This window comes from Macaca fascicularis, chromosome 1, assembly GCF_037993035.2.
Source record: "Macaca fascicularis isolate 582-1 chromosome 1, T2T-MFA8v1.1".
Lineage (NCBI taxonomy): Eukaryota > Metazoa > Chordata > Mammalia > Primates > Cercopithecidae > Macaca > Macaca fascicularis.
Genome location: NC_088375.1, coordinates 5503459 through 5530181, shown reverse-complemented (window position 1 = coordinate 5530181; position 26723 = coordinate 5503459). Strand labels below are relative to the sequence as shown.

Genomic DNA, 26723 nt, shown 5'->3' with positions numbered 1-26723 from the left:
TGACTTGCCTGGTTTTACTACCATCCTATACCATTCATTAGTTTTTCTTAGGGCCTCTACTTCCAAATGGAGTTGCCCTCTTAGGCTCAGACCTTTCTGTTATGTTTTTATTTTTCACATTTTTTTCCATAGTAAATCTAGACATTAATTACACAATATTTGTTAGGTACCCACAGCATATCAGCCAGTAACCTAGGCATTGAATAGTGATCTCGTTGGAAAGCACTCTCTAACTTCTTTAAACTGTAAGGGGAAAGTATAGATGTGTTTTACTTGCGTTCAGGAATTCTGACTCCAAATAAGGTAACCTGGCTTTGAAAGATGGTTCCAACCACAGACATAAAGAAGCCTCTTGGGTATTTACTACAGCAACAACAACAACAACAACAAAAACACTTCATTTTAAAATCTGGTTTGATAGCAAGCTATATGAACTAAAGTAAAAGAATCAGTTTATTCACTGATCTCTAGAAGAATAAGGGGGAAAATCTCATCTTAAATCTCTGCCAATTTAAATCAGTAGGAAAACTTTGCTTTCTATTATATCTTTCTCCAAAATTTATTTTTTAAATAGTAACTACTAAATAATTATCTTAGCATATTATCAATTGCTTCACTACATTAAGATTTCACATACGTTATTTCTCAATTAATCCTCTCAGTTGAGTTCTAAAGTATGGTCATTTCCAGTTCAAAATTTTTTTAAAAAGAAGCTATTTAATGTTTAAATCACTTATTCAAAATCATCAAGCCATTAATGTGGTAAAACTGAGTCTCAAATCCAGGTTTTCTAGCTCCAAATTCATGTCCCTTTTTGTATCACATACTGTTTTTAGGATGTTGGTTGTTAATGAAAGGAAGTAAAGTTTTCTTTCTTTCTAATAACCTTCACACAGATGACTCTCGGAAAACACAGGTCTGAACTGCGCAGTTCCACTTACACATGGATTTTTTTCAATAATAGTACACCAAGTGTGCCTGTCTCTCCTGCCTTCCCCTTCCACCTGCTCCACATCTCTTCATCTCCGCCACCCAAGACAGGAAGACCAACGCCTTCTCTCTCCTCCTCCTGCTCCACATCTCTTCATCTCCGCCACCCAAGACAGGAAGACCAACGCCTTCTCTCTCCTCCTCCTGCTCCACATCTCTTCATCTCCGCCACCCAAGACAGGAAGACCAACGCCTTCTCTCTCCTCCTCCTGCTCCACATCTCTTCATCTCCGCCACCCAAGACAGGAAGACCAACGCCTTCTCTCTCCTCCTCCTGCTCCACATCTCTTCATCTCCGCCACCCAAGACAGGAAGACCAACGCCTTCTCTCTCCTCCTCCTGCTCCACATCTCTTCATCTCCGCCACCCAAGACAGGAAGACCAACGCCTTCTCTCTCCTCCTCCTGCTCCACATCTCTTCATCTCCGCCACCCAAGACAGGAAGACCAACGCCTTCTCTCTCCTCCTCCTGCTCCACATCTCTTCATCTCCGCCACCCAAGACAGGAAGACCAACGCCTTCTCTCTCCTCCTCCTGCTCCACATCTCTTCATCTCCGCCACCCAAGACAGGAAGACCAACGCCTTCTCTCTCCTCCTCCTGCTCCACATCTCTTCATCTCCGCCACCCAAGACAGGAAGACCAACGCCTTCTCTCTCCTCCTCCTGCTCCACATCTCTTCATCTCCGCCACCCAAGACAGGAAGACCAACGCCTTCTCTCTCCTCCTCCTGCTCCACATCTCTTCATCTCCGCCACCCAAGACAGGAAGACCAACGCCTTCTCTCTCCTCCTCCTGCTCCACATCTCTTCATCTCCGCCACCCAAGACAGGAAGACCAACGCCTTCTCTCTCCTCCTCCTGCTCCACATCTCTTCATCTCCGCCACCCAAGACAGGAAGACCAACGCCTTCTCTCTCCTCCTCCTGCTCCACATCTCTTCATCTCCGCCACCCAAGACAGGAAGACCAACGCCTTCTCTCTCCTCCTCCTGCTCCACATCTCTTCATCTCCGCCACCCAAGACAGGAAGACCAACGCCTTCTCTCTCCTCCTCCTGCTCCACATCTCTTCATCTCCGCCACCCAAGACAGGAAGACCAACGCCTTCTCTCTCCTCCTCCTGCTCCACATCTCTTCATCTCCGCCACCCAAGACAGGAAGACCAACGCCTTCTCTCTCCTCCTCCTGCTCCACATCTCTTCATCTCCGCCACCCAAGACAGGAAGACCAACGCCTTCTCTCTCCTCCTCCTGCTCCACATCTCTTCATCTCCGCCACCCAAGACAGGAAGACCAACGCCTTCTCTCTCCTCCTCCTGCTCCACATCTCTTCATCTCCGCCACCCAAGACAGGAAGACCAACGCCTTCTCTCTCCTCCTCCTGCTCCACATCTCTTCATCTCTGCCACCCAAGACAGGAAGACTAACGCCTTCTTTCTCCTCCTCCTCTGCCTACTCAGCATGAAGACAATGAGGATGAAGACCCGATTCCACTTAATGAACAGCAAATGTGTTTTCTCTTCCTTATGACTTTCTTAATAGCATTTTTCTAGCTTACATTATAAGAATATGGTATATAGTACATGTAATACACAAAATATGTATCAATTAACTGTTTAGGTTATTGGTAAAGCTTCTGGGCAACAGTAAGATATTGGCAGCTAAGTTTGGGGGTGTTAAAAGTTAGAACATGGATGTTTGACTACACAAGGGTAAACTTTGCACTGTTCAAGGGTCAACTGTATTTCACTTTCTAGTTTTATGCAAATAAATTGATACAAACAGGTGACAGAGAACTGAAATATGTTTTCTCCCAAAGAAAACTGACCAATCTTTTATTTAGTATTCATGCATTAAAAATAGCTGCCATCTTCACTGACATAATATTTAAAAGCACCAACAAGCCCTGATCACATGATAAGACAAAGTTCTGTAAGTGACAGATAAGCTGTCAAGTATTATTATACTGCTTCAGGACTTCTTTATAGAAGTTTTATTTGAATAATGTCTTTCTGTCAATACCAGATTATTGGAACAAGGCTGAGAGCACATTTAAAGTGCTCATTGGCCAAAATGTTAAAAACCTAACATGAATTAACATGTAACTAAAGTTGCCAGGAGTCTAATATCGGAATTTGTTCAGGCTTGTCAGTCTAAGCCAACTTTGCTGATTCCTTAGTCATAATAAAATAATCTGTCGATAAAAATAAAGACTCATCAATAAGTAAAGAATAGAGATGGAACTTCCTAGAGGCACAGAAATATCCAACAATTTATGAGGCAAACAGTAAATCTGTAAATAATAGTTTAACACAAATATTGTAATAAAATGTTCCACAGGACTAAGGTGAAGTTCAAAGGAAACAATGCATATGGAATAATGCTGTAAAGAGTATTAGATGTTTATTTTTAATTATCTTATAAGAACACCCTACAGAGACAGAAACTTTATCAGTGTGCTTTTGGAAGCAATAACTGTTGCTGGTTGGATGATTCAGTTATCATGAACTATTCTGGCAGGTTTCAAAAGCAGTGCCATTTTAAAACATTAAAAATGTCTAAAAATGCAACCATAGTAATAGATTCTGAGTGCATGGGTTGGGGGGTGAGGGAGAAAGACAATGACAAATTGGTCCAAAAGGACACTGAGACTTCATAGTTGGAAGACTATTGTGCTGACAATTAGTAACAGAGGAAGCAGAGCACAAAACAAATGAATGAAAAAAGCTGAACTTGCAATGAAAGACCTTATTATAGTTCAGAAACATTATTGTAATAAAGGGGCAATGTACTCTCCTCTATAAAACTTCCAAACAGGCACCCTAGTCTCTTTTCTCTTCCCCTGCATTTCATTTTTTCATTAGCATCTGCTTGATTATGTATTATTTCCAATCCAAAAGAACGCCTCTATATCTTTCCTAAATTCCAAGGCTTAAAGGTCCTTCCTCCCAACGCGGCCTTAGGCCTCATTTAACTTTACTCAAAGTATAATAAATGCTTTTAAATTAAAATAAAGATAAAGGGGTGAAAAAATCAGAAAGCCAGTAATTTAGCATGTATCAACTCAGAGGAGGCAACAAAACACGTCCCTCAAGTTCAATTTGTTAAAAATGCAATGATTATATAACTTACGGCAAATATTCAGATGATTCTGCCTCTTAAGAAAATCAGTGTCTCCCCTATGGCTTCTATGACTTAGTTGGAAAAGCAAGGCTGAAATTTTCACATACTAGTGAATCATCTACATTAAGGTGCTGTGTCCCTAAATGGAATTATCCAAAAGCTCTCAAATACATCTTCATGTACTAGTCAAGAATGACAAGATCTGATCCACGATACGGATAGAAAGACTAGTCTAGAGGCATGGAAAACCCATATCTTCCGAATTGCCCACACTAGAAAACCTCTCACCTCAAGGCCCTAATGTAAGGTAGTCAGAGATCCTTTAGTTAAGTAGGAACATGGAAAAAGAACTGGTCTGGAAACTTGAAAGCTGCGGGTTTATCTCCCAGCTCCATCTCTGAAAGAATTGCTTACCACTGGGAAATTCCATGAGCCTAGTTTCTCCAGCTATAAAATAGACTGTTTGTCCTCCAAGGATGTTAGTAAGACTAAATATATCTTACTAATACACACATGTATGTGTATGTATGTACATATATGTATGTATGTATGTATGTATGTATGTAAAGTACGAGGCAGAAGGTACTCAACGAGTGGTAATTTATTACTATACTACTCCTCAATATACTCAATATTTCAAGAAATTATTATCTGCTGCTGATAGGCAAACCACTGAATTTAGAAGAAAGGACTTTAGAGATCCTTCACTCTAACTCCCTCACCCTACAGATGACAAAATTCTGAGTCCCAGGATGGTTAAGTGACTGGCTCAACATTACATAATAAAACTCTATCAAATTTATCAGCCACCCATCTACCACATCTATATTTGTTCCTTTGCTCTAGCAGAAAGAAGTATCGCTATTATATATAATACAACTCTTGACAACAATGAGGGTCCACTATTAACCCACTGGGTGACACTCGGCATAGCACAAAAGTTCCGTGGGTGCTGACTATGTATTACGTGAAGAGAGGTGTCATCTCTGAACCCCATATATGACTAAACACATTCAAACCAGGCGTTAGATTAGAGTTCAAATCACAGTTCTGCCATGTACTTGCTTTGAGGTTCTGGGAAAGTTTTTTGGTCTCTCTAGGTCTCAGATTCATTATCTAGTTTTTTTTTCCTTTAAGTAATATTTATTACATGTTTTTCATGTGATGACAAAATGCAATTACACAAATAAAACACCCTGTAAAAAGCAGGCTCTTTAAAAATGTTAATTTTCTTCCCTTACTTCCTTAATTGCCCTCCTAATTTCTGATGTATTAATTATAAAATGGGATTAAAACACCAAATATAATGGGCAAACAATCATCTTTCTAATTACAATTTCAAAAACTAATTACACACAATCCTCTTTCTAGAAACTAAACATTTAAGTTTAAAATGACACACTAAAAAAAAAAAAATCAACAAATAAATCAAGTAGTTACCTACATTCAACTTAACCAAAATAATCCATACATTTAATAAGGTCATAAAAAAAATACAGTAAATACACTGCAGTTGCCTTATCATCCACAGGCTGCAGGCAGTGATCCTTCTACTCCACCCTCCACCTCCCATCCACACTGCTCCAACTTCCCTACATAAAACAAGGCAAATTTTAAAAATTAAATATATAAAGAGATAATGTACCCCTTTCCAAGCTTTCTAAATTTTAAAATTTAGCTTAAATTTTAAAAACTCTGTAGGTAGGATTTTAAAATGGAGTGTTTGTCAGTAAAATTATTTTATATTCTACTAGGAGAGAAGATGAACAACAATGTTACTACAGAAACTACAAATAAAACACAAGATAAGCTAACACACAGGGTAGCTACTGCCTAACTGTGGCCCCGAGAAAACAATGTCTGACATGATTAGGGCATTCTGCTAAGTATTTCAAATGCCATATTTATTCCTATTACTTATTCTTTTTCCTCATTTGACATTTTTCACTCTATACAGGGATAAGGAAATAACATACCATCTGGAGCTTTCATTCATTTCTGAGGATTTCATACCCACTTACTTCGACAAGATGAAAAGAAATTCAGCCAAAGTTTCTCAGAAATAATTTTTCAAATTAATGCTATTCTTGTTACCTAGAAAGTAACTTTATCTTTTGAAATATTACCATTTCTCCAATCTATCTCAATTTCCAAAGAAGCTTTTCTTGATGATCCCATCTTTAATGATACCTCTTTTTCCTAAATTGTAACTGCATATATTAATAGCAAAACTCACTTCAGAACTTAGCCGCAAAACATCTCAAAATACCAATTCCTAGGGTCTGTGGCATATTTTTGCTACTAGACTATAAATTCTTCAAAGCCAAGGGCTAGATCTTGTATCTATGGAATAAGAAAATGAACACAAAACTCTAGGTTCACTCTGTTAGACATGGGTTCATGCTGTGGGCTCTGCCACTTGCCAAATAGTGGCCTAAGCAAGTCATATAACCACTCTGAGTTTCTTTAAAATGGGGAGCAAAATACGTACCTCACAATGTTGTGGTGAAGATAAAATGAGAAAACATATGTGAAAGGGCTTGATACATAGTAACGCTCAAAGAAAGGTTGGTTTCCTTATTTCCCTCTTTTTTCCCCTCAGTACCACGTGCAATGTTGAGAACACAATAACCCTCAATAAAAACTTTCTAAATATTCATTAGAATTTAGACTTCCTAAAAAGTATATTTAAACATTAATTTTGACGACTCCTATGTTTCCAATTTGTGTTACTTTAATTCAAACACATACACACAAGGTAGAAATCTTCAAAATACAATAGGTGCAAATGGTTGTTATTGGAGATGAGTAGAAAAGAAAATCAAGGAAGAAGTCAGAAGTACTTAAAAAATAATTGAGTGATACTAATGATATGTAGAGTGTTCCCTTACTTAAGCACCTATCAACAAGTAAGAGTTGATTGCTGACCTTCGGAAAAGTTGAGTGAGAGAGAAAAGGGGGAAGGCAGATACAGAGGAAAAGAAGTAGGGAAAAAGAATGGAATAAAGGAAGGTGGTCATGCTGGAATCTCTTCTATGTCCTCAATATAAACTACTGAACCTGGTAACTACCTGCCTGTCTTCCTTTAAAAACAATCTCCATTGCATCCTCCACCTTTCATAAAAGCAATAATCTAGGAAGCAAATTACCTTTAATTTTTCCTCCAATGGATGGGATCCTCTTCAACCAGTCAGAAAAATACTGAAGGATTTTATTACTTTAAGAGAGAAACAACTTCTGACTAAAAAGGGAAGAGCAATAGTCGCACGGGTCTTTCTCAGCCTGCAGCAGCTTTGTCTTCCAATGCCCAGGGTTTCAAGAATTTGGTCTATACCCCGTTCCTCTTGCCCTCACCCCAAACTCTTCACTCTGATCCAATGGTGTGAGATCTTATTTATTTATTTATTTTTTTAGCAATCAATATATGTTAATTGAACACTCTTTTTTTGTATTAACGTTTTTTACATTTTTTTATTATACTTTAAGTTGTGGGGTACACGTGCAGAACGTGCAGGTTGGCTACATAGGTATACACGGGCCATGGTGGTTTGCTGTATCCATCGACCTGTCATCTACATTAGGTATTTCTCCTAATGCTATCCCTCCCCTAACCCCTTACCCCTCAACAAGCCCTGGTGTGTGATGTTCCCCTCCCTGTGTCCATGTGTTCTCATTGTTCAACTCCCACTTATGAGTGAGAACATGCAGTGTTTGGTTTTCTGTTCCTGTGACAGTTTGCTCAGAATGATGATTTCCAGCTTCATCCATGTCCCTGCAAAGGACATGAACTCATCCTTTTTTATGGCTGCACAGTATTCCATGGTGTATATGTACCACACTTTATCCAGTCTATCATTGATGGGCATTTGGGTTGGTTCCAAGTCTTTGCTATTGTGAATAGTGCTGCAATAAACATACGTGTGCATGTGTCTTTATAGCAGAATGATTTATAATCCTTTGGGTGTATACCCAGTAATGGAATTGCTGGGTCAAATGGTATTTCTAGTTCTAGGTCCTTGAGGAATTGTCACACTGTCTTCCACAATGGTTGAACTAATTTACTTCCACAATGGTTGAACTAATTTACTTACACCAACAGTGTAAAAGCATTCCTATTTCTCCACATCCTCTTCAGCATCTGTTGTTTCCTGACTTTTTAATGATCACCATTCCAACTGGTATGAGATGGTATCTCATTGTGTTTTGATTTGCATTTCTCTAATGACCAGTGATGACGAGCTTTTGTTCATATGTTCGTTGGCCACATAAATGTCTTCTTTTGAGTAGTGTCTGTTCACATCCTTTGCCCACTTTTTGATGGGGTTGTTTTCTTCTTGTAAAATTGTTTAAGTTCCTTGTAGATTCTGGATATTAGCCCTTTGACAGATAGACAGATTGCAAAAATTTTCTCCCATTCTGTAGGCTGCCTGTTCACTCTAATGATAGTTTCTTTTGCTGTACAGAAGCTTTCTAGTTTAATTAAATCCCATTTGTGAATTTTGGTTTTTGTTGCCATTGCTTTTGGTGTTTTAGACATCAATTATTTGCCCATGCCTATGTCCTGAATGGTATTGCCTAGGTTTTCTTCCAAGGTTTTTATGGTTTTATAGTTTTAGGGTTTTTATGGTTTTTTGGTCTCATGTTTAAGTCTTTAATCCATCTTGAGTTAATTTTTGTATAAAGTGTAAGGAAGGGGTCCAGTTTCAGTTTTCTGCATATGGCTAGCCAGTTTTCCCAACACCATTTATTAAATAGAGAGTCCTTTCCCCATTGCTTGTTTTTGTTGGGTTTGTCAAAGATCAGATGGCTGTAGATGTGTGGTGTTATTTCTGAGGCCTCTGTTCTGTTCCATTGGTCTACATCTCTGTCTTGGTACCAGTACCATGCTGTTTTGGTTACTGTAACCTTGTAGTATAGTTTGAAGTCAAGTAGCATGATGCCTCCAGCTTTGTTCTTTTCACTTAGGATTGCTTTGGCTATATGGGCTCTTTCTTGGCATTCCCTTTGAAAACCAGCACAAGACAAGGATGCCCTCTCTCACCACTCCTATTCAACATAGTATTGGAAGTGCTGGCTTCCAATCAGGAAAGATAAAGAAATAAAGGGTATTCAAATAGGAAGAGAGGAAGTCAAATTATCTCTGTTTGCAGATGACATGCTTGTATATTCAGAAAACCCCATCATCTCAGCCCCAAATCTCCTTAAGCTGATAAGCAACTTCAGCAAAGTCTCAGGATACAAAATCAATGTGCAACAATCACAAACATTCCTATACACCAATAACAGACAAACAGAGAGCCAAATCATGAGTGAACTCCCATTCATAATTGCTACAGAGAACAAAATACCTAGGAATACAACTTACAAGGGATGTGAAGGACCTCTTCATGGAGAACTACAAACCACTGCCCAAGGAAGTAACAGAGGACACAAACAAATGGAAAAACATTCCATGCTCATGGATAGGAAGAATCAAGATCGTGAAAATGGTCATACTGCCCAAAGTAATTTATAGGTTCAATGCTATCCCCATCAAGCTACCATTGACTTTCTTCACAGAATTAAGGTGTTACTTCTTTAGCCATAGTGACATCTTCTTTTTTGGTCAGAAGAAGGCCGTGAGCAGGGTTTGGGAATGTACCTCACTTTGTTTAGTCGTAAGAAAGAATAGCCCTGACTAATCAAAGTCCTAGGCATTAAATGAAACTAGAAATTTTCCTTCAACCAAACAATAGCATTTGGCCTCAACTGCAAGAGATTGTTGTAAGCAAGTTCTCTAAAACCTTTAAGACTTTTTAAAGAAAGCTCAGTAAAGTGGTTTCCTCCTCACTCCAACGTAATTTAGCTAAAGAAGGAAGAATGATTGCCAGTTAATTTAGCAAACGTTACTAACTACCTTCTATCTTATGTTAATACTATTTGGATAGCATTTTACAATGTACAAATTGTTTTCAAATATATATATATTTTTTGAGTCAAAGTCTTGTTCTGTTGCCAAGGCTGGGGTACAGTGGCACAGACTTGGCTCACTGCAACTTCTACTTCCCGGGTTCAAGCAATTCTCCTGCTTCAGCCCAGTAGCTGGGACTGTAGGCGTGCCCCACCAAGCCCGGCTAATTTTTTTATTTTTAGTAGAGACAGTGGTTTCATCATGTTGGCCAGGCTGGTCTCAAACTCCTGACCTGAAGTGATCCACCCACCTTAGCCTCCCAAAGTTCTAGGATTACAGGCATGAGCCACACCACCCGGCTATATGATCTCACTTGCTCCTCACTGTAAGCCTGTAAAGAAGGTATTATTAGCTTCATTGTTCAAAGATGAGCAAAATGAAAATTAGAGAAGTTATGTGATTTGCCAAAGATCACATAGCTAGTAAAGCAGCAGAACCAAGTCCCAAAGTCAGGTCTTCTGACTACGAATCCAATGATGTTCCAGTATACCAGATATTGTAATAAATGCTGTGAGTTTTTTAAAATGAGTATACATGGTCACTGTCTTCTACAAGTTTACCATTCCCTTTGATTCTAAATAAGCTTCCACATTTATTCTTATATTCTGATGACAGAGGCTCAGCAAGTAAAGACTGTAACTAAAAAGATTAGCTTGGGAATACAAATCAGGAAAGGGCTGGGAGATCATGGAAGCTACCAGAGAAGAGGAAGCAGGCTCTAAAACAGAAATCTGATCAGGTCACCTGTAGTGTTATAAGGAAGGAACTATTAAAATAGTGAGATTATTTAATAAGAAACTCAGATGACACACATGGAAAGCTATGATTATAAAGGACTTAACACTGATGAAATCTGTCAGAGATGCAGAGGGCTGCTTTCACCCTAGCAGCTGGATTTGAAACTCTTGACTGCTGCAATCATTTCCATTAAGATGGGATACACTTTTTCTGTTTTTTTTTCTTTCCACATTTGTTGGGTAATGCAAGGAAAAGGTAGGAAAGAATGAACATTTTGTTGAATTTCTGTTCTTTTCAAATTGGAGTATGATTTGAATTGGAGCCTGAAGGAAATATGTGACATTGTTACATTATAATTTTCTTAAAAATGATCTCATTTTAAAATAATTTTTACAAAGGTTTTCTCCATTCCCAATTCTAAACTTGGTTTAAGGTTAAATTCTGCAAATACATGAACATAACCCCACCTATGAAAATAGAAGCGAGAAGCAAAATTTGATTACATTTACGGTAATTCACTTTTTAAGATAAGGCAACTATTCCTTACAGTGGGATACACCGGTTAACAGACATAACTTTCCATTTGTCTAAAAATTTGATAGCATAAAGAAAAAACAAGTATCTAAGGTGACAGATTTATCAATTACCTTGATTTCATTATATGAATATATCAAATAATCACATGTACCTGAAAATATGTACATCTAATACGTATCAATTAAAAATGTTTTTTAAATAAAGTAAATCAAGAAAAAAAAGAAAGCACCAAATCAAATGATTAAATGATCTAAAAATCATTAAAAAACACAGGGTTAGGAATTTTGTATGTAATTAAACCGGACTAGAATATAGCACTGTATGTCAAAAAGAAAATGTATAGAACATTAAAAAGTAACAGAAAAAAAAGAATAAAAGGATACAAGGTATAAACATAGTTATTATTTGGGCAAGCGTTTAAATTGCGGATATATATTAAAAAATAATTCAGCTTCTCCTTGTCAAAAATGGAGAACATCTGAAATTTTTCTAAGCAAAAAGAATGGTATTTGCAAAGGAACTTTTTTTGGAGATGAATCTATCCTATGTATTGCTTCCAAATATTCCAGAAAAGATAATATTTGAAGGTAAGAGCTTGATTAGGAGACTTAACATAATCCAGTAAGGAAGTGATGAAGAACTGAGCTAGGATGGTGGCAGAGAGACTGAAAAGGATGAGGACTAAATAGTATCTTGCTGACTGACTCACGGCCTCTTTGTTTAAGGATGTATCCCCTCCACTGCACACTATAACCAGATAGGTCCTTTTAAAAAAAAAAATGAATACTGATTTGGAAACCAGATGTTCACAAATTTCATCATATTGAAATTCAAGACTTTCCATAATCTGATTACTAACTCTCTAACCTGAGCTTTTATTTCCCTCCAACATAAATTCTCCATCCATCTAGGATATTGCCTATACTATTCACAAAACAAGCTACTCCTTAATACTTGCCTTCATTTGTTTGCTTTTGTTGTTAACCTCACTGAGAATGTCCTCTGTCTTCCAAAAACATAATCAAATCCTCTTCTTCAGGGCTCATGTCAACCCCATCTCATGAGTAAATTCTTAGCCACCCTCGCTAACACTTACCTATTGCTTCTCTCAACTTCTATGGCAGCTACTTTCTACAGAATTCATTTTGGCAATTAATCTCATTTTTCCTCCCATTGCTATATGTTCTATGTGAATGTCTTCCATAGTCAATGACAAATTCTCACATATACAAATTTTATGATATACTCCTTTCACTATCAGGTATGGGTATAACGATCAATCAACACTTCAAAAGTGAATTATTCTGATCTCTCATAATTCATGTACATTTATATAGTATATACTTACATAGCTTATAGCTTTTCTAGAATTACAAGGTTACTATTCTAGGTTGTATTATCTGTTACACAAGACTAAGAATCAAGTCGTAAGTTTTTCCTCTATCCTCATGTATTAGAAGCATTAATAGGAATCAACTGATTTTTCTACATATTTAAAATCTCTGTAAATAATATTTATTCAAAGATTTTTTTTTTTTTTTTTAAAGGCACAGGGTCTCTCTATGTTGCCCAGGCTGGTCTCAAATGATCCTCCCACCTTAGCCACCCAAGTAGCTGGGATGAGATAAAGATGTTCGTTAGTAGGTTTAAGTCTCATAATTTCCTTACTTTCAAAGAGAGAAAAGTAGGTTAGAGAGTAAATATTTTGGTCATGCACAGTGGCTCACGCCTATAATCCTAGCACTTTGGGAGGCCGAGGTGTGGATCACTTGATGAGCCCAGGAGTTCAAGACCAGCCTGAACAAAATGGTGAAACCCTGTCTCTATAAAAAATTGGCCAGGTGAGGTGGCACGCAGCTGTAGTCCCCACTACTCAGGAGGCTGAGGTGAGAGATCACTTAAGCTTGGGAGATTGAGGCTAGAGAGAGCTGTAATTGTGCCACTGTACTCCAGCCTGAGTGACAGAGTGAGATCTTAAAAAAAACAAAAAAGTTAAAGAAGAAAGAAAAAAAGTAAATATTTCATTTCGTCTTTTAAAATTGGGCTTACAAATGCAGAATGACCTATATTTTAAGAAGGGACTGAAGAAAGGTTTCAGAGAAGAAAAGAATATTGTCAGGGTGGGGCAATATTTGCAGCATAGAATAAGGTAGAACTCTAGGAGAGGCTTCTTACGACACAGGCTGGCACTTCTCCCATCCCACCACAGAGAGTAAGAAGGAATGCATCAGAAGTAGGATAAGCCCCAGACATACGGGCAAATGCACATGTCCTCCATGTGGGAACTATTCCCACTTTGGCACTGAGCAAGCTAGTAAACTCAACAGAAGTTCACATAAATTGTCAAAATGTTAGCAAGACCATGACTCCAGGATAGACAAACTGTTTTACTCAAAGTAAAATAAAATGCAGCCCTGAGACAACGTATGTATCCTGTATTATCTTTTAAAGTGCATGTTTCTTGTGTATAGATTATCTCAATCCACAATCCTCAGAAATCCATCAAACACTAATTTTGATTAAAGACGTACTATGCTTGAAAACCCTTGTTTTTACTTACATTTCTGTAGCATTACATTGGCACCTACACATGAATAGTTCGTATGTGATCCACCCAAAGAAGGGTGAACATCAAATACTGCTATCCACATTCTGTAGGGCTTGTGGAGTTTCCATTCTCCACGCCAAGATATCTAGTAATTTAAGTGTTGGAAATGGGACCCAAAATCAGGTCTCATCACTGTAAATCTACGGAAAATGTCATAATATGGGGGTGGGGGAGGGGAGTAATATTTAAATGATAGTCAAGACATGTGAGTTTTATTCTTTTTTTTTTTTTGAGACGGAGTCTCGCTCTGTCGCCGGGGCTGGAGCGCAGTGGCCGGATCTCAGCTCACTGCAAGCTCCGCCTCCCGGGTTTTACGCCATTCTCCTGCCTCAGCCTCCTGTGTAGCTGGGACTACAGGCGCCCGCCACCTCGCCCGGCTAGTTTTTTTTTTTTTTTTTGTATTTTTTTAGTAGAGACGGGGTTTCACCGTGTTCGCCAGGATGGGTGAGTTTTATTCTTGATACTTAACTACCACTACCTAGTAAGGCAACCTTAAAAAGATCACTGAATTTCTAAAGGCTTCATTTTTCTCATCTAAAAAAGGAGAAATCTGGACTAGATGTTTCACACTTAAAAACAGTTATTAAGTCATAAAATACAGGCACTAGGAGATATGAGATAAGTAAGACTAAGTTCTTTCCCCTAAAATAACTTGCTGGTCAGTGAATGACACATGCACAGGAACAAGATAACCAAGAAACAACGTGTTAACAACAGAAGACAATAGATTTAAGAAGGGCAGAGAGGAGTAATTTAGCAAGGAATAGGGACGGGAATTAAAATCTGAATTAAGTCTTAGAAGACAGAAAATTATCCAGGCAAACAGAGGACCAAAGGACATTCCAATCAAAGGGAACAGCATAAACAAAGCCTCAGAGTGGAAAAGCAGCATAGGTTGTAAAGGGAATTATAAACAGTTCAGTATTGTTGATACAGAATTGTAGAGCAGAAGAGAGATGTTGCAAGAGTTGAAAGTAGAGGCAGATTGAAGAGATCTATGATGTATTAAGGAAGCTTAACTTTATCCAGTAGGCAATGATGATCCAAGGCAGGGCTTTCACAGGGGAATGGCATAGTTATGATATAATTTTAGAAAGATCACTTTGATACCCATGTGAAGAAAGAGTATGAGTGGTACAAACTAGAAATAGAGAAGCTAGTTAAGAATCTACAGCAGATATGATGAGGCCTCATTCTGGGGTGATTACAGAAAAGGATAATAGGTTCAAGAAATATGCAAAATCAGCAGGATTAGAAATGGATTGGGAGTGGGGTAAAGATGTGAAGGAGAAAAAAAGGCATGGAAAGCATCCATGTTTTTGATCAGGCAGAGACAGAACTCAGATACTGAGTATAAAGGAAGAAACAGACAAAACTATCTTGAGTTTAGCTTAGGACACACCCGGTCAAAAAATATCTAAGTATAGATGTCCAGCAGCCAATTGAACAGAGTAACCTAATGCTCAGGAGAGAGGCCCAGTCTAGAAATTTAAGTGTGGGAGTAAGCTGCAGAGAAGGTTGTAACTGAAATCCCAAAAGTCAAGGTGTCCGCGCAAGGGAAGGTACAAAGTGTGAAGGGTCTTCCACCAGAACCCTGATAAATACCAGAATTGTGCATTAGCCTAAGGGGTGGGGGGGAACAGGAGAGAGGTATACCCCAGAACACAGCGGTGAGAGTGGTCACTCCAAGAAGGAGACGTATATCAACAGTATAAAATGCAGCCCAGATACAAATCCAGGAAAAATAAGAACTGAAAAATGTCTACTAGACTTACTGACAGGGTTCATGACATGATCTCCCAAAAGACAGCACCTTAGCATTTGAGAAAACAGCAAAAGCAGGAAGGTCATTCTTACCCTCCTCTCATCCTTCTCACCTGAGACAGGTCATAAAACTTGGCAATAATTTTTTTACCTTCCCCTGAAATAAGTCATAAGATCCCCATATGAGAGATACCCACCCTATACCCAGAGGAAAGGAATATCCTTATTTCTGAAGAAACAGGGACAGAGAAAAGAATCTGACAAACAAGACTTACTAAGTTTCCTTCAGTTTATTACCATTATAATGCCTTAGTCACTGTGACTATCCACCTCTTCATCAACCCTAAGCATAAAAATACACAAGTTTGGCCAGGCATGGTGGCTCACTCCTGTAATTCCAGCACTTTGGGAAGCTGAAGCAGGTGGATTACCTGAGGTCAGGAGTTTGAGACCAGCCTGGCCAACATGGTGAAACCCCATCTCTACTAAAAAAAAAAAAAAATACAAAAATTAGCCAGGCATGGTGGTGTGTGCCTGTAATCCCAGCTACTTGGGAGGCCCCGGGCGACAGAGTGAGACTGTCTTAAAAAACAAAACAAAACAGTTTATGTGTGTTTGTTTGGGTCTTCAATTCCAAAGGCTGCATTGTCACATAAAAGTTTTATTATTGAAATTTTATATTATTCTCTTGTTAATCTTCCTTTTGTTATAGGAGCCTCAGCCATGAACCTAAAATGGGAAGAAAAGATATTTCTCTTCCCCTACATTAGCAATTAACTGGTCACTCAATAATTTATTATAAGTAGTTTCAATCAAGTGAGTAAGGGAGGAAGCTAGACTGCAGTGAGATACAAAGTGAAAACAATGAGTATAAGACTAGCTTTTTGAAAAACTTAAATCAGGAGGGAAGCAATTCAAAATTTAATTAAGATTGAAAGTTCTCAAGCCCCTTACATTTCTCATACTCCGTTTTTTTCCATATAGATAAAAAGCCTATTTTTGTAAAATTTCATTAAAACCCATATTGATTAAATATGAAATAATATCTTTATTTATCAGAAAAACAAGGGACTCGAACTGTAGCTAGCAAAGGGATATATATGTATATACGTATATACATATATGTACATATACGTGTGTGTGTGTGTATATATATAAAACATTTCCCAACATATCTTAGAAATACCTTGTAAAATTATCTTTTTAACAATGTACTAAAGGGGGCTAGGGCAAAGGGAAAAGCAATGGTGAAGTAACCCTCTCTTGCACCAACTGTTCCTTCTTTAATTCCTCATAAAGACATTCTTCATTGCCCTCTGCCTGGAATACCCTTCTTCTCTGTTTTAATTTGCTTAACTCCTACTCATTCTTCAAGGACCTGCTCAAAGTCCACCTCAGAGAATCACAGAATGTCAGGGACAAAAAGGGCCTTACAAATCCACTGAATCCAAATGTGTCTAACATGCTGATGAAGAAACTAAATAAAGATCAAAGTTTCAGAGAATAACCTGCCCAAGGTCCTATTACTTGTAGCTTAAGGCCAGGGTGGAATTTGAACTTCTTCAACTAGTACCCATTTCAGTAGACCCATTACTTCCTCACGTAATTGTTATTTACAGAATTTAAGACTGCAGTAAGTCAAGCGTTAGTGATAATCAATTTTTAAAAATTTATTTAGTGTAAGATCCATGTTACTAATACTTTTGAAAACTAAGGAGCTGACCTACAACTTACTTGTTAGTTTGAGTCAACTACCTACAGCTACTTGATTATACAAGATTACAGATGTCAAATAATATTTATTTCATGGATAAATAAGCTGATTGTCAGTCACTAAATAGGATCCTTCCCCAAGAGTGCAGCATTTATTTCAGCCTCTGCCAGTGGAAGTGTTGGAGCAGATGTTGGCAGACTGTGACATACAGTATGTCTTTAAAACTCGTTGGGGTGTGAAATTTCATAAGGTCAAAAAATGCTGCATTTTGATCAGCAGATACAAGAATTCTGTACTTTTATAAATTATTTCAGAAAAACCAATAACATTTGCTAGTAAAATAGATAAACTAAAAAGCTACACTGGTTTTAGGTAGGGCATTGAGATAATATATGCTGCTTATGTTCTAAAAGCTAATTTCTATCACTTTAAAGCAAATGCTCACCCAAAAAGTCTTTAAAATGAAAATGTGTTCTTAAGTCAATACAAAATACAATATATTATTTCAGTTGACAATAGGGTTTAAAAAATAATTTTCTATTGAAAGAAAGCCATTATTATCTAATGAGCATTTTGGTGGAAAAGAAGATGTTTTTCTTAACTAACACACATACTTCACAGTGATCTCACTTAAAAAAATATGTATATAAGAATCCACTGATATAAACAGAAAAAGGTTTTTTTTTTTTTAAGTTAGTATCCATATCATTCAAATGACTTCACAAATCTTTTAACCCTTTGGTTGTTTTATCTTTTTCTTAAAAAAAAAAATACAGTAGCCATTCTAACCCACTAACAAGGGCTAACCTGAATAAAACAATAGGAGTAAAAAAAGATCAGGGCTTTTATAATGGTAAAATGAAATTTGTAATATTCAAAGACTTATTTTCTTGAATTTTTTTGTTATATTATTGCACTTTTTAGCTTCAAATATCCCTTATATTTTTTCCCCCAAATGTGGCTAATAGATAACATATAACCAAAATCAAAATTAAGGATATTGTCTCATTAAGATTTTAGCTTATTAATACAGACTAGCCAGATCTTAACACAAGTTTATTTAACTTAACGTAATTTAAAACACTTTAGCAGAGTGTTTTAACACTTTAACAAAGAACACTTTAACAAAGAAAGATTCTCTCATTGATTAATTAGTAAATTTGAAAAGTCGGAAGAGCCTGGTAATAACATAACAATAATAATCATTGTCATTATCATTGTCATGTTTCAGTTTATTTTGTGCTATGTTCATGCAAATACAAAATTTCTAAGTAAGTTTTAAACATTTTTGTTAGATATTTTTAAGGAAGAAAAATTTAACTACGAACATAAAATCTACCCAGAAGATGATTTCTAACATAAATCACCTGTTTCTCATCACACAATCAAAAGAGCTAAGATTATGACAGGAAACTGATTAAAATGCATTAAGTACCACAACATCTTATAACCATGCTAAATCTAACAACCAAGTTCAAAGGTCCTTGTTTTTATTTTATAAAGAAAAACTTGAAGTATATATTTGGGGAATTATATTTATCACATTCAAGTTCTACATAGAAATATTACATTCTATTGCATTGTATAAGACCAAATATTATCGATAACCTCTATGGTAAGGAACTGAAATTCTATCAAAGCTGAAAATTTCTCTATTAAATATAAACCCAAACTTTTTCACAGGTTTCTCATATATCTTAAGATATTTGACACATAAAATCATAAAAATAAATAAATACAAGGTGAATCAACAATTATAATTAACTTACTTGCCACTGAAAAGTTGTTGAGGGGATAAGGTAAATCCACATCTTGAGGTTTCTCTTTATATCCTATGAATGAGCCATCTGTCTTCAAAAGGAAATATCTTGGCCTCCAGTTTTTTATATATTCTCCTACATGAGGAAAGCACGCATGTTAATGCTGAAAAAAATGAACAGCAGCTTTTATGCAAAAAATAAATTATGGTACAATATATGTCCTACAACACTGGCCTCCAAAAATTTAGTTACGCAATTTTCTTTTAACTTAGCTTACAAAAGAAAATACATAAGCCTACAATTAAGATTCAATAAAAACCCAAACATGCTTTGTTTTTAATGATTTCACACTTTGATAATTCATTTGCACCATTATTCCTTCAGAGAATCATCTGAGTACACATTTTGTTCAGTTTTTCATTTTATCAGATGGTTGTCAGAGCATATTTTCAGCTGCTTTACAAAGCCTTGGTAAATCATCCACACAATATCAATGAATTTCCATTAAAAACACTTATCATAAGAGGGGCAAGAAATAGATGTTTCTCTTCCACTAATTGTGCCTTTTTTTTCAAAAAAGAAAGAAAGAAGTCTATTTCCATTAATAAATCTAGACTATAACTTGTTTAAGCAACATTTTATTGTTCTTCATAGAAAAATAACCTTTTTGCAATGCTGTACTTAAGAAAACGAAAGCACATGGGTTAACAGGGCTTTAAACGATATGCAAACACACACACAAACATAATAACTATTAATATATGGTACAGTGTCAAGTACATAATAGTCAATAAATGTATACTTTATTAGAACTTAATATAAGATACCACCTAGCCACCAAAATACACATTTTTAGCAACCACATTACCATTTGCTTACCTACTAAAGGACAACTTCTAATTTTAAGCAACAGAGGTGCTCCATGATGCTACAAGAGCTAGAAGGCTATCTGGTATTGATTCAGTTCTCTACTGGTTATTTCTACCTGCTGATTAAATCTCAAATGCTTAGGCAAAGAATTACCAAAAAATTGAAAACAGTTCAATTTTCCCTATAAATCAGCTTCTTCCTGTGACCCAAACTCAAACCCAACATCTGACGGCTCCCCTCATCACAGGTCAATACTGCCATCAAAAGTCTCTCTGATTGAGCCCAATCTAATTGAACCCTTATTATATTATATCTACCCTTCTGTTAAAACTGTTTTTCCCCACTCCGCTCATTCCCCACTTCCATCCTAATGTATCTATCACCTCCAGATTAATCTTGTGTGTACCACTTTATCACTTTTCTGCTCAAAATATCCTGTGACTCCTTACTACTTAAAGTACAGTCTCTTACCATAAAGTGTAATCCAAATATTTTACTATAAAAGGCACTCTCGCCCCAACATGTAATTCAGATGTGGAATCATTCCTCTCAATCAGCAATTCTTAAACTTCTTATCTTAGAACCTCTTTATACCCTTAAATATTACTTACAGCACCAACAAATTTTGTAGATTTTTATCTATGTTTACTGTATTTGAAATTGAAAAGATTTTATAAATTTTTACTTCATTTGAAAATAAATTTATTACATATAACAAATAATACATTTTTATAAAAAATAACTATTTTCTAAAAAAAAAAAGAAAGAAAAACGCAAAGACTGGCACTGCTTTCCATTTTTACAAATCTATTTAATGTCTGGCTTAATAGAAGACAGCTGAATTTTCTTAACTGTTCCTGCCTTCAAACTGTTGCAGTATGTTGTTTTGGTTTAAATTTAGGGGGAAAAATCTGGTTCAAACAGATATGAAGCTGAAAAAGGGAAAAATATTCAGATAGTTATGGATATCATTCTTTGATACTACACCAGAATTCAACAAGGGATAATTTCTAAAAGGTTAGTTGCAACGTAGAATTTGAAACTTTATCAATGAACTTTCTGTACTGTTATGTGAAAATCCATTGATCTATATTGGACTTTGAATGAATCTTTAACACTGTATATAATTTTATAACATTATGCATTGGTCACATAGAAAACACTGGCTTATCGTGCTATGCTGATCTTCCTAATGTTGACACATTTCATTATACAATCACATTTGTTATCAATACCAGTCTCACGAAAAAAGTAAACATTGGAAAGCTGACAAGCTCATGACAACAGATCTGTTTTCCCAAATTTAATCTTTGCTTAAAAGCTCAATTTCCATCAGTGACAGCATATACTGTCAGTTGTTTTCCTTGCAGTGATAATTCTCTACATGCCCAAGCTGGTACCTACCACTTAATGCTCACTCATGATTTATTAAACAAATGAATAGAGGATATGTAGATCAGTGTCTTCCACATAAGTATGTAAGGGCAAAAATTTAAAGAAAAAAGAAAAAAAAGTGATGCCCCTCTTCACTTCATTTTACTGAAAAAATACGGCCGTAATATTAATAAGCACATGACTTAATAAGCCAAATTTATAGAACTAGAATGCCTAATACACAATTACCATGTTGAAAAATAAAATAATTCCTAATTGCTCTTATTTTTCCATTTCATTTATTCCTATATAAAATTCAAAATCATTAGGTATTAATTCTCCAATTAATGACATATTTAGACTTCAAATGTTCTACAGCAATAAGAGATTTATACTGGTACAATATGCTTTAACTCTGTCAAGGTAAATAACAATAGTTTAATAATTATACCAAAGATAAAATGAATCAAATCCATTTGAAAAATATAAAAGAAAACACGGAGTAATACCATTTATTCTTATTTTAAAATAGTACTGAACACACTTATTCAAGAAATGTAAAATTAAAAGAAATCAATCTTTCAATTCTAAGCATAATTTTCCTCTATGTACATCCTCAGATGAAAAACACAAAAACGTCATTATATAAATCTTATATCTTTTTTATTAAGCCAATTTTTTAATTTTTTAAATATTTTCTGTGATCTATAGCAGGACTTCTGGTTGCCAAAAAGCTATTTAAAAATAAATGTATTATGCATCCTTTAAACATAATACAGTATGCCAAAAGAGTGATATACTCACTCACATAGAAAAAAAATTTAAAGGTAAAAATTTCCCTTCTTGCTTAAAAAAAGTATTATTTCTCACAAACTTTCAAATAATTTTAAGTTGAGTCAGTTAATCAACAATTATACTGTCATACTAAGCCAGAAACAGATCTCAAACATTCAATGAAGACTCCTGAATCTATTTCCTTGTCATTTTTCATCTATAATATGAATGAATTTTCTGAGAAGATGCTTAGAATGCATTCATTATTAATTTGTTACAGAGGCTGGACCAAAAAAAAAAAAAAAAGACAACTTAATAGAGCTTAATTCAAGTATTATACCAGGTTTCAGGTGCCTAACTGTTCAAAAAGGAACTGAACACTTTCGTCTCTAGCTCAGAAGTTGAGGCAGTGAGAGTTCAGATGAGGCACGTGTTGTCAGGATGTTCTAAAATATGGACAGAAAGTCCTAGCTTTTATGAGGCTAAGTACCCAGAACAAAGTACCCTCCCTGCCACCAATCCTTTTAAGACGGACTGCTAAAAGTCAATCTTATATTTTAAACACAGAATTTGCATCTAAGTTTACACATGATGCATTAAACCCAAATTGCATTATACTTTTATGTTTATGGTCCATAGGTTTCAACTAATTTAAAACACAACCTGGTTATATGGAAAGTCTTGCCAAAAAAGAAGGATTTATGATGTGCCAAGTATCCCAAAGAGATTGTTCTATCGACATCCAATATACATCTAAATAGTAATGGATAGTCAAGATAAACCTTCAGCATGCACTGCAGTCACAACTGGTTAAGACTTTCAACCCAACCTCTTCTACTTTATATATATATATGTATCTTAATGGGTGCTTCCACTTCCTTCTCACACTCTTTGGCTGGAAGCTATATCTATGTTGAAGTATGCTGTTATCAATACCAAAACAAATACGTTTCCCAACAAGGATTCTGGTATAGTGGCTTCTGGTAGTGAGCTGAATGGTGGACCATTGGTTGATGTATATACCCTAAACCCAGGACCTGTGAATATTACCTTATGGTAAAAAAAAGAATGAATATTACCTTATATGGCAACACACGTGATTAACGATTAAGGATTCTGAGAAGAGGGGCTTCCCCTGGAGAATTACCTGGGTAGGCCCTAAATCCAATTACAAACGTCCTTTTAAGAGTAAATTGAACACACAGAGAAAAGGAAGGGGGAATGTGGCCACAGAAGCAAAAATCGGAACTATGGGCCAAAAGCCAAGGAGCACCTGGAGCCACCAGAAGCAAGAAGAGAAGATGAGTGGGTTCTCCCCTGGAGGCTTCTCAGGGAGTGTGAACCTGCTGACACCTTGATTTGTAACTTCTGGCCTCCAGAATTGTGGCAGAATAAATTTCTGTTGTTTTATGCCACGCACTTTTTATTAATTTGTGACAGCAGTCCTAGGAAATACAGCTCCTAAAACTATGACCAATGGCTTTCTAACAGAGCCAAAAACTACTACTTATTCATCCTTCTTGGCATAGGACATGTACAGATTCACAGTTAGTACCTTCTGAATGCAAAGAGGAAAATCCACATCACTATTGTAAATGGTACAGAATCCTATTTGTGAATTATGAGGGCGGAAGAAACTGTTTGCTAGAATTCATGATTTTACTTAGTCCTAATTAACTTCAGATTCTGGACCTTTGCCACCTTTCTTACTTCACTTAATAACGTATTTCCTGTAGTTTGTTAAAACAAACGATCTCAATGGTTTTGAGTAAAATTTGGCCACAGAAAACATCCTGAATTTGCACAGCTGAGTAAAAATACTGCATTATTTTGGAACTCAGGCTTAGTCTTTTTTTTTTTTTTTTTTTTTTTTTTAGACAGAGTCTTGCTCTGTCACCAGGCTGGAGTGCAGTGGTACGATCTTGGATCACTGCAACCTCTGCCTCCCAGGTTCAAGCGATTCTCCTGCCTCAGCCTCCCAAGTAGCTGGGATTACAGGTGCACACCACCACAACCACCCATTTTTTGTATTTTTAGTAGAGACGAGGTTTCACCATGTTGGCCCGGATGGTCTCGATCCCTTGACCTCGTGATCCACCCGCCTCAGCATCCCAAAGTGGTGGCGTGAGTCACTGCGCCTGGCCAGGCTTAGTCTTTAATAACAACCTGACATGGGACCTTGTATGAGTTTAGATTCATGCTCACTTTCCACCTAAAAGATCTGAATAGGATATTCAAATAGATCGTCTTTATCATGGATTATAAACATTCAAACCAGAGCTCACCAATAAAGTTTACAGTGTTCACTTCCTACCATTCACCTGATAACAAAAAACTGTATTTTTACTTAATAATCTTCAACCTAAATTAGTCCATATGTAAAGATTTTATTTCATTGTTCATCAACACTCTACTGAGAATCACATTTTGATTTTTTAAAAGCTGAAGTCTTAAGTGCCAAAGCAGAAGCCAAAAGTGTATGTCTCTGGACTAAACAGTGATTGATTAAAATGTGCAAATAGTCTCTCATCTAGACTGACTAAGGAATATCTAGATTTGTTCAGACATGCGAATGGAAAGACTCTCAGAAATAATTCAGACTGGTGACCTCACAAACAGATCATGTTGATGAATATTTGATTTCATTTTAAGGCTACATTGTGTTCCAGAACCTAGTTCTAATTCTAACTTCATGAAAGGTAGAAAGATGTGAGGTGAGCTGGGTACTGGTTGAGAATACTGAAGAAATACTCATCTCTACCTTCAACTGTCATGGACTATGCTGAAAACACAATCAGGTAGATTCACTGAGATGTAATTAAACAAATATAGATACAATCCAATTGAAAAGAAATCTATAAAACCATAGCACTGTTTTTCACAAATCCCATAAAATTCATTTGAAATTCATTTAGTCCATTTAGAATTCAACTAGAAACAACACAATCACCATTTTAAAAATATGCTTCTTACCTAAGATAAAATGCAAAAAAAAAATCAAGACCCTAATTACCAAGAGTTGTTTAGCAAACAAAAATTCTAATTTTCCGATACAGGTGCTAGCTTTTTAAGATACCACTCATACTTGTTGTAACAGGCTTCAAAGCTAATCACTGCATAAGGAAGACGGTGGGAGCCTCCTCACATGTATGTCAGAAATAGATGTTACTGTTTTATCATAAAGCTAAAACAAGTATAAGCTTAGCTTTCCTCAGAATGCTGTATTTTAAATATTTAATTTTCATGTTTAATCACAATCAAAGTCACAAAGTTTTTACCATGTATGATTATTTGTCCTTATACATCTCTGAGGAAAAAAAAATGTATAGTTTTACGATGTATGATTATTTGTCCTTATCCATCTCTGAGGAAAAAAATGTATAGATTACATCTATACTTAATGCCTATGTTAATGAAAAAATCACCTCTTTCGCAATCTTTATTATTTACAGAGGGAGAGAGTCATAGAATTTATGCAAAAAAAAAAAAAAAGAAGAAGAAGTTGGCCATACTGTCAATGTGAAAAGCATGTGGTCACATTTTCAGAACAAAATAAATTTTAATTTAAACAAATGCTATGTTGTGTAACAAAAGGTACAACAAATTGTCGTGATCAATATGAGGTCAACAAACTTCTCAAATTACCCTTCAGTTTTTTTCCCACTCAAGCTCATCATTAAAATGCTCTAGGTAGAACAATGTAATGGTTAAGAGAAAGGATTCTGGAGTCACACAGCTTGGGTCTGAATCCTAATCATATCATTTATTAGACGCATGAACCTAACCTCTCCACATCTCAGTGTCCTCATTTGAAAAAACAGAAATCATAGTTTTTATCCACCGAAAGGGTTTTTGTAAGGACATAATGTAAAAGCCCTTAGAACATTACCTGGCATATTTGAAGTATTTGATTTGTTCGTTATCAAATGATACTAACACCACTTATAATGTAATTTATAATCCATCTACAAACCACACATTAAATTTTCTACTAATCATGATTGCACTTATTCAGAAGTATTTACATAAATGAGGCAACAATTAATTTTTTAAAAAGTCTCTTTGGCTAGTGTCAGATATATAAAACATGTATCTTATGTAAAGAAATGAAGAGGTTCTCCAACATCTAAACACAGTATTAACTTGACTAATACTTTTACTTCTTTTGGATATCAGAGGGGTAAACTAGTCTTCCAAAGAAAAGAGCAAAAGTCAGATTCTTCTGAATTTTTATAAATGATACACACAAATGTACAATACCATAAAAATATAAACATTTTATGATTTTCAAAGAGCAGCTTTAAATCAAAAAAAGGCAGTTTTCAGTAAAAATAAATGTACATGCTTTAAGAAACTATCTTTGGCAATATTCCTTAAATAAAAGTCTTCATAAGTCAATTTTTACCTAAGACAAAAACAGATATAATGTTAATTTCAGCATAAAATCTATTTAATTTCATAATTCACAATTTAGTAAATATTTAGTTGCTTGTTGACAGACACCAAATTTTCACATATGAACT

The 26723-nt window shown here is 36.0% G+C and overlaps 1 protein-coding gene across 7 annotated transcripts in view; it reads right to left on the bottom strand.

The window, feature by feature from the left end:
* Positions 1-26723, bottom strand: part of AKT3 (AKT serine/threonine kinase 3) — a 362856-nt gene that overhangs the window by 187776 nt on the left and 148357 nt on the right. For 6 of the 7 annotated variants that reach the window (XM_005539655.5, XM_065531593.2, XM_065531583.2 and 3 more), the window contains one exon: positions 19192-19317. The exons of the other annotated variant lie outside the window; for it this stretch is intronic. Coding sequence is in view for 4 of the 6 variants with exons in the window: in XM_065531583.2 (XP_065387655.1) it covers positions 19192-19317 (126 nt within the window). In the remaining 2 variants the exon portion in view is untranslated. The remainder of the gene's footprint in view (positions 1-19191; positions 19318-26723) is intronic. 7 annotated transcript variants of the gene reach the window in all.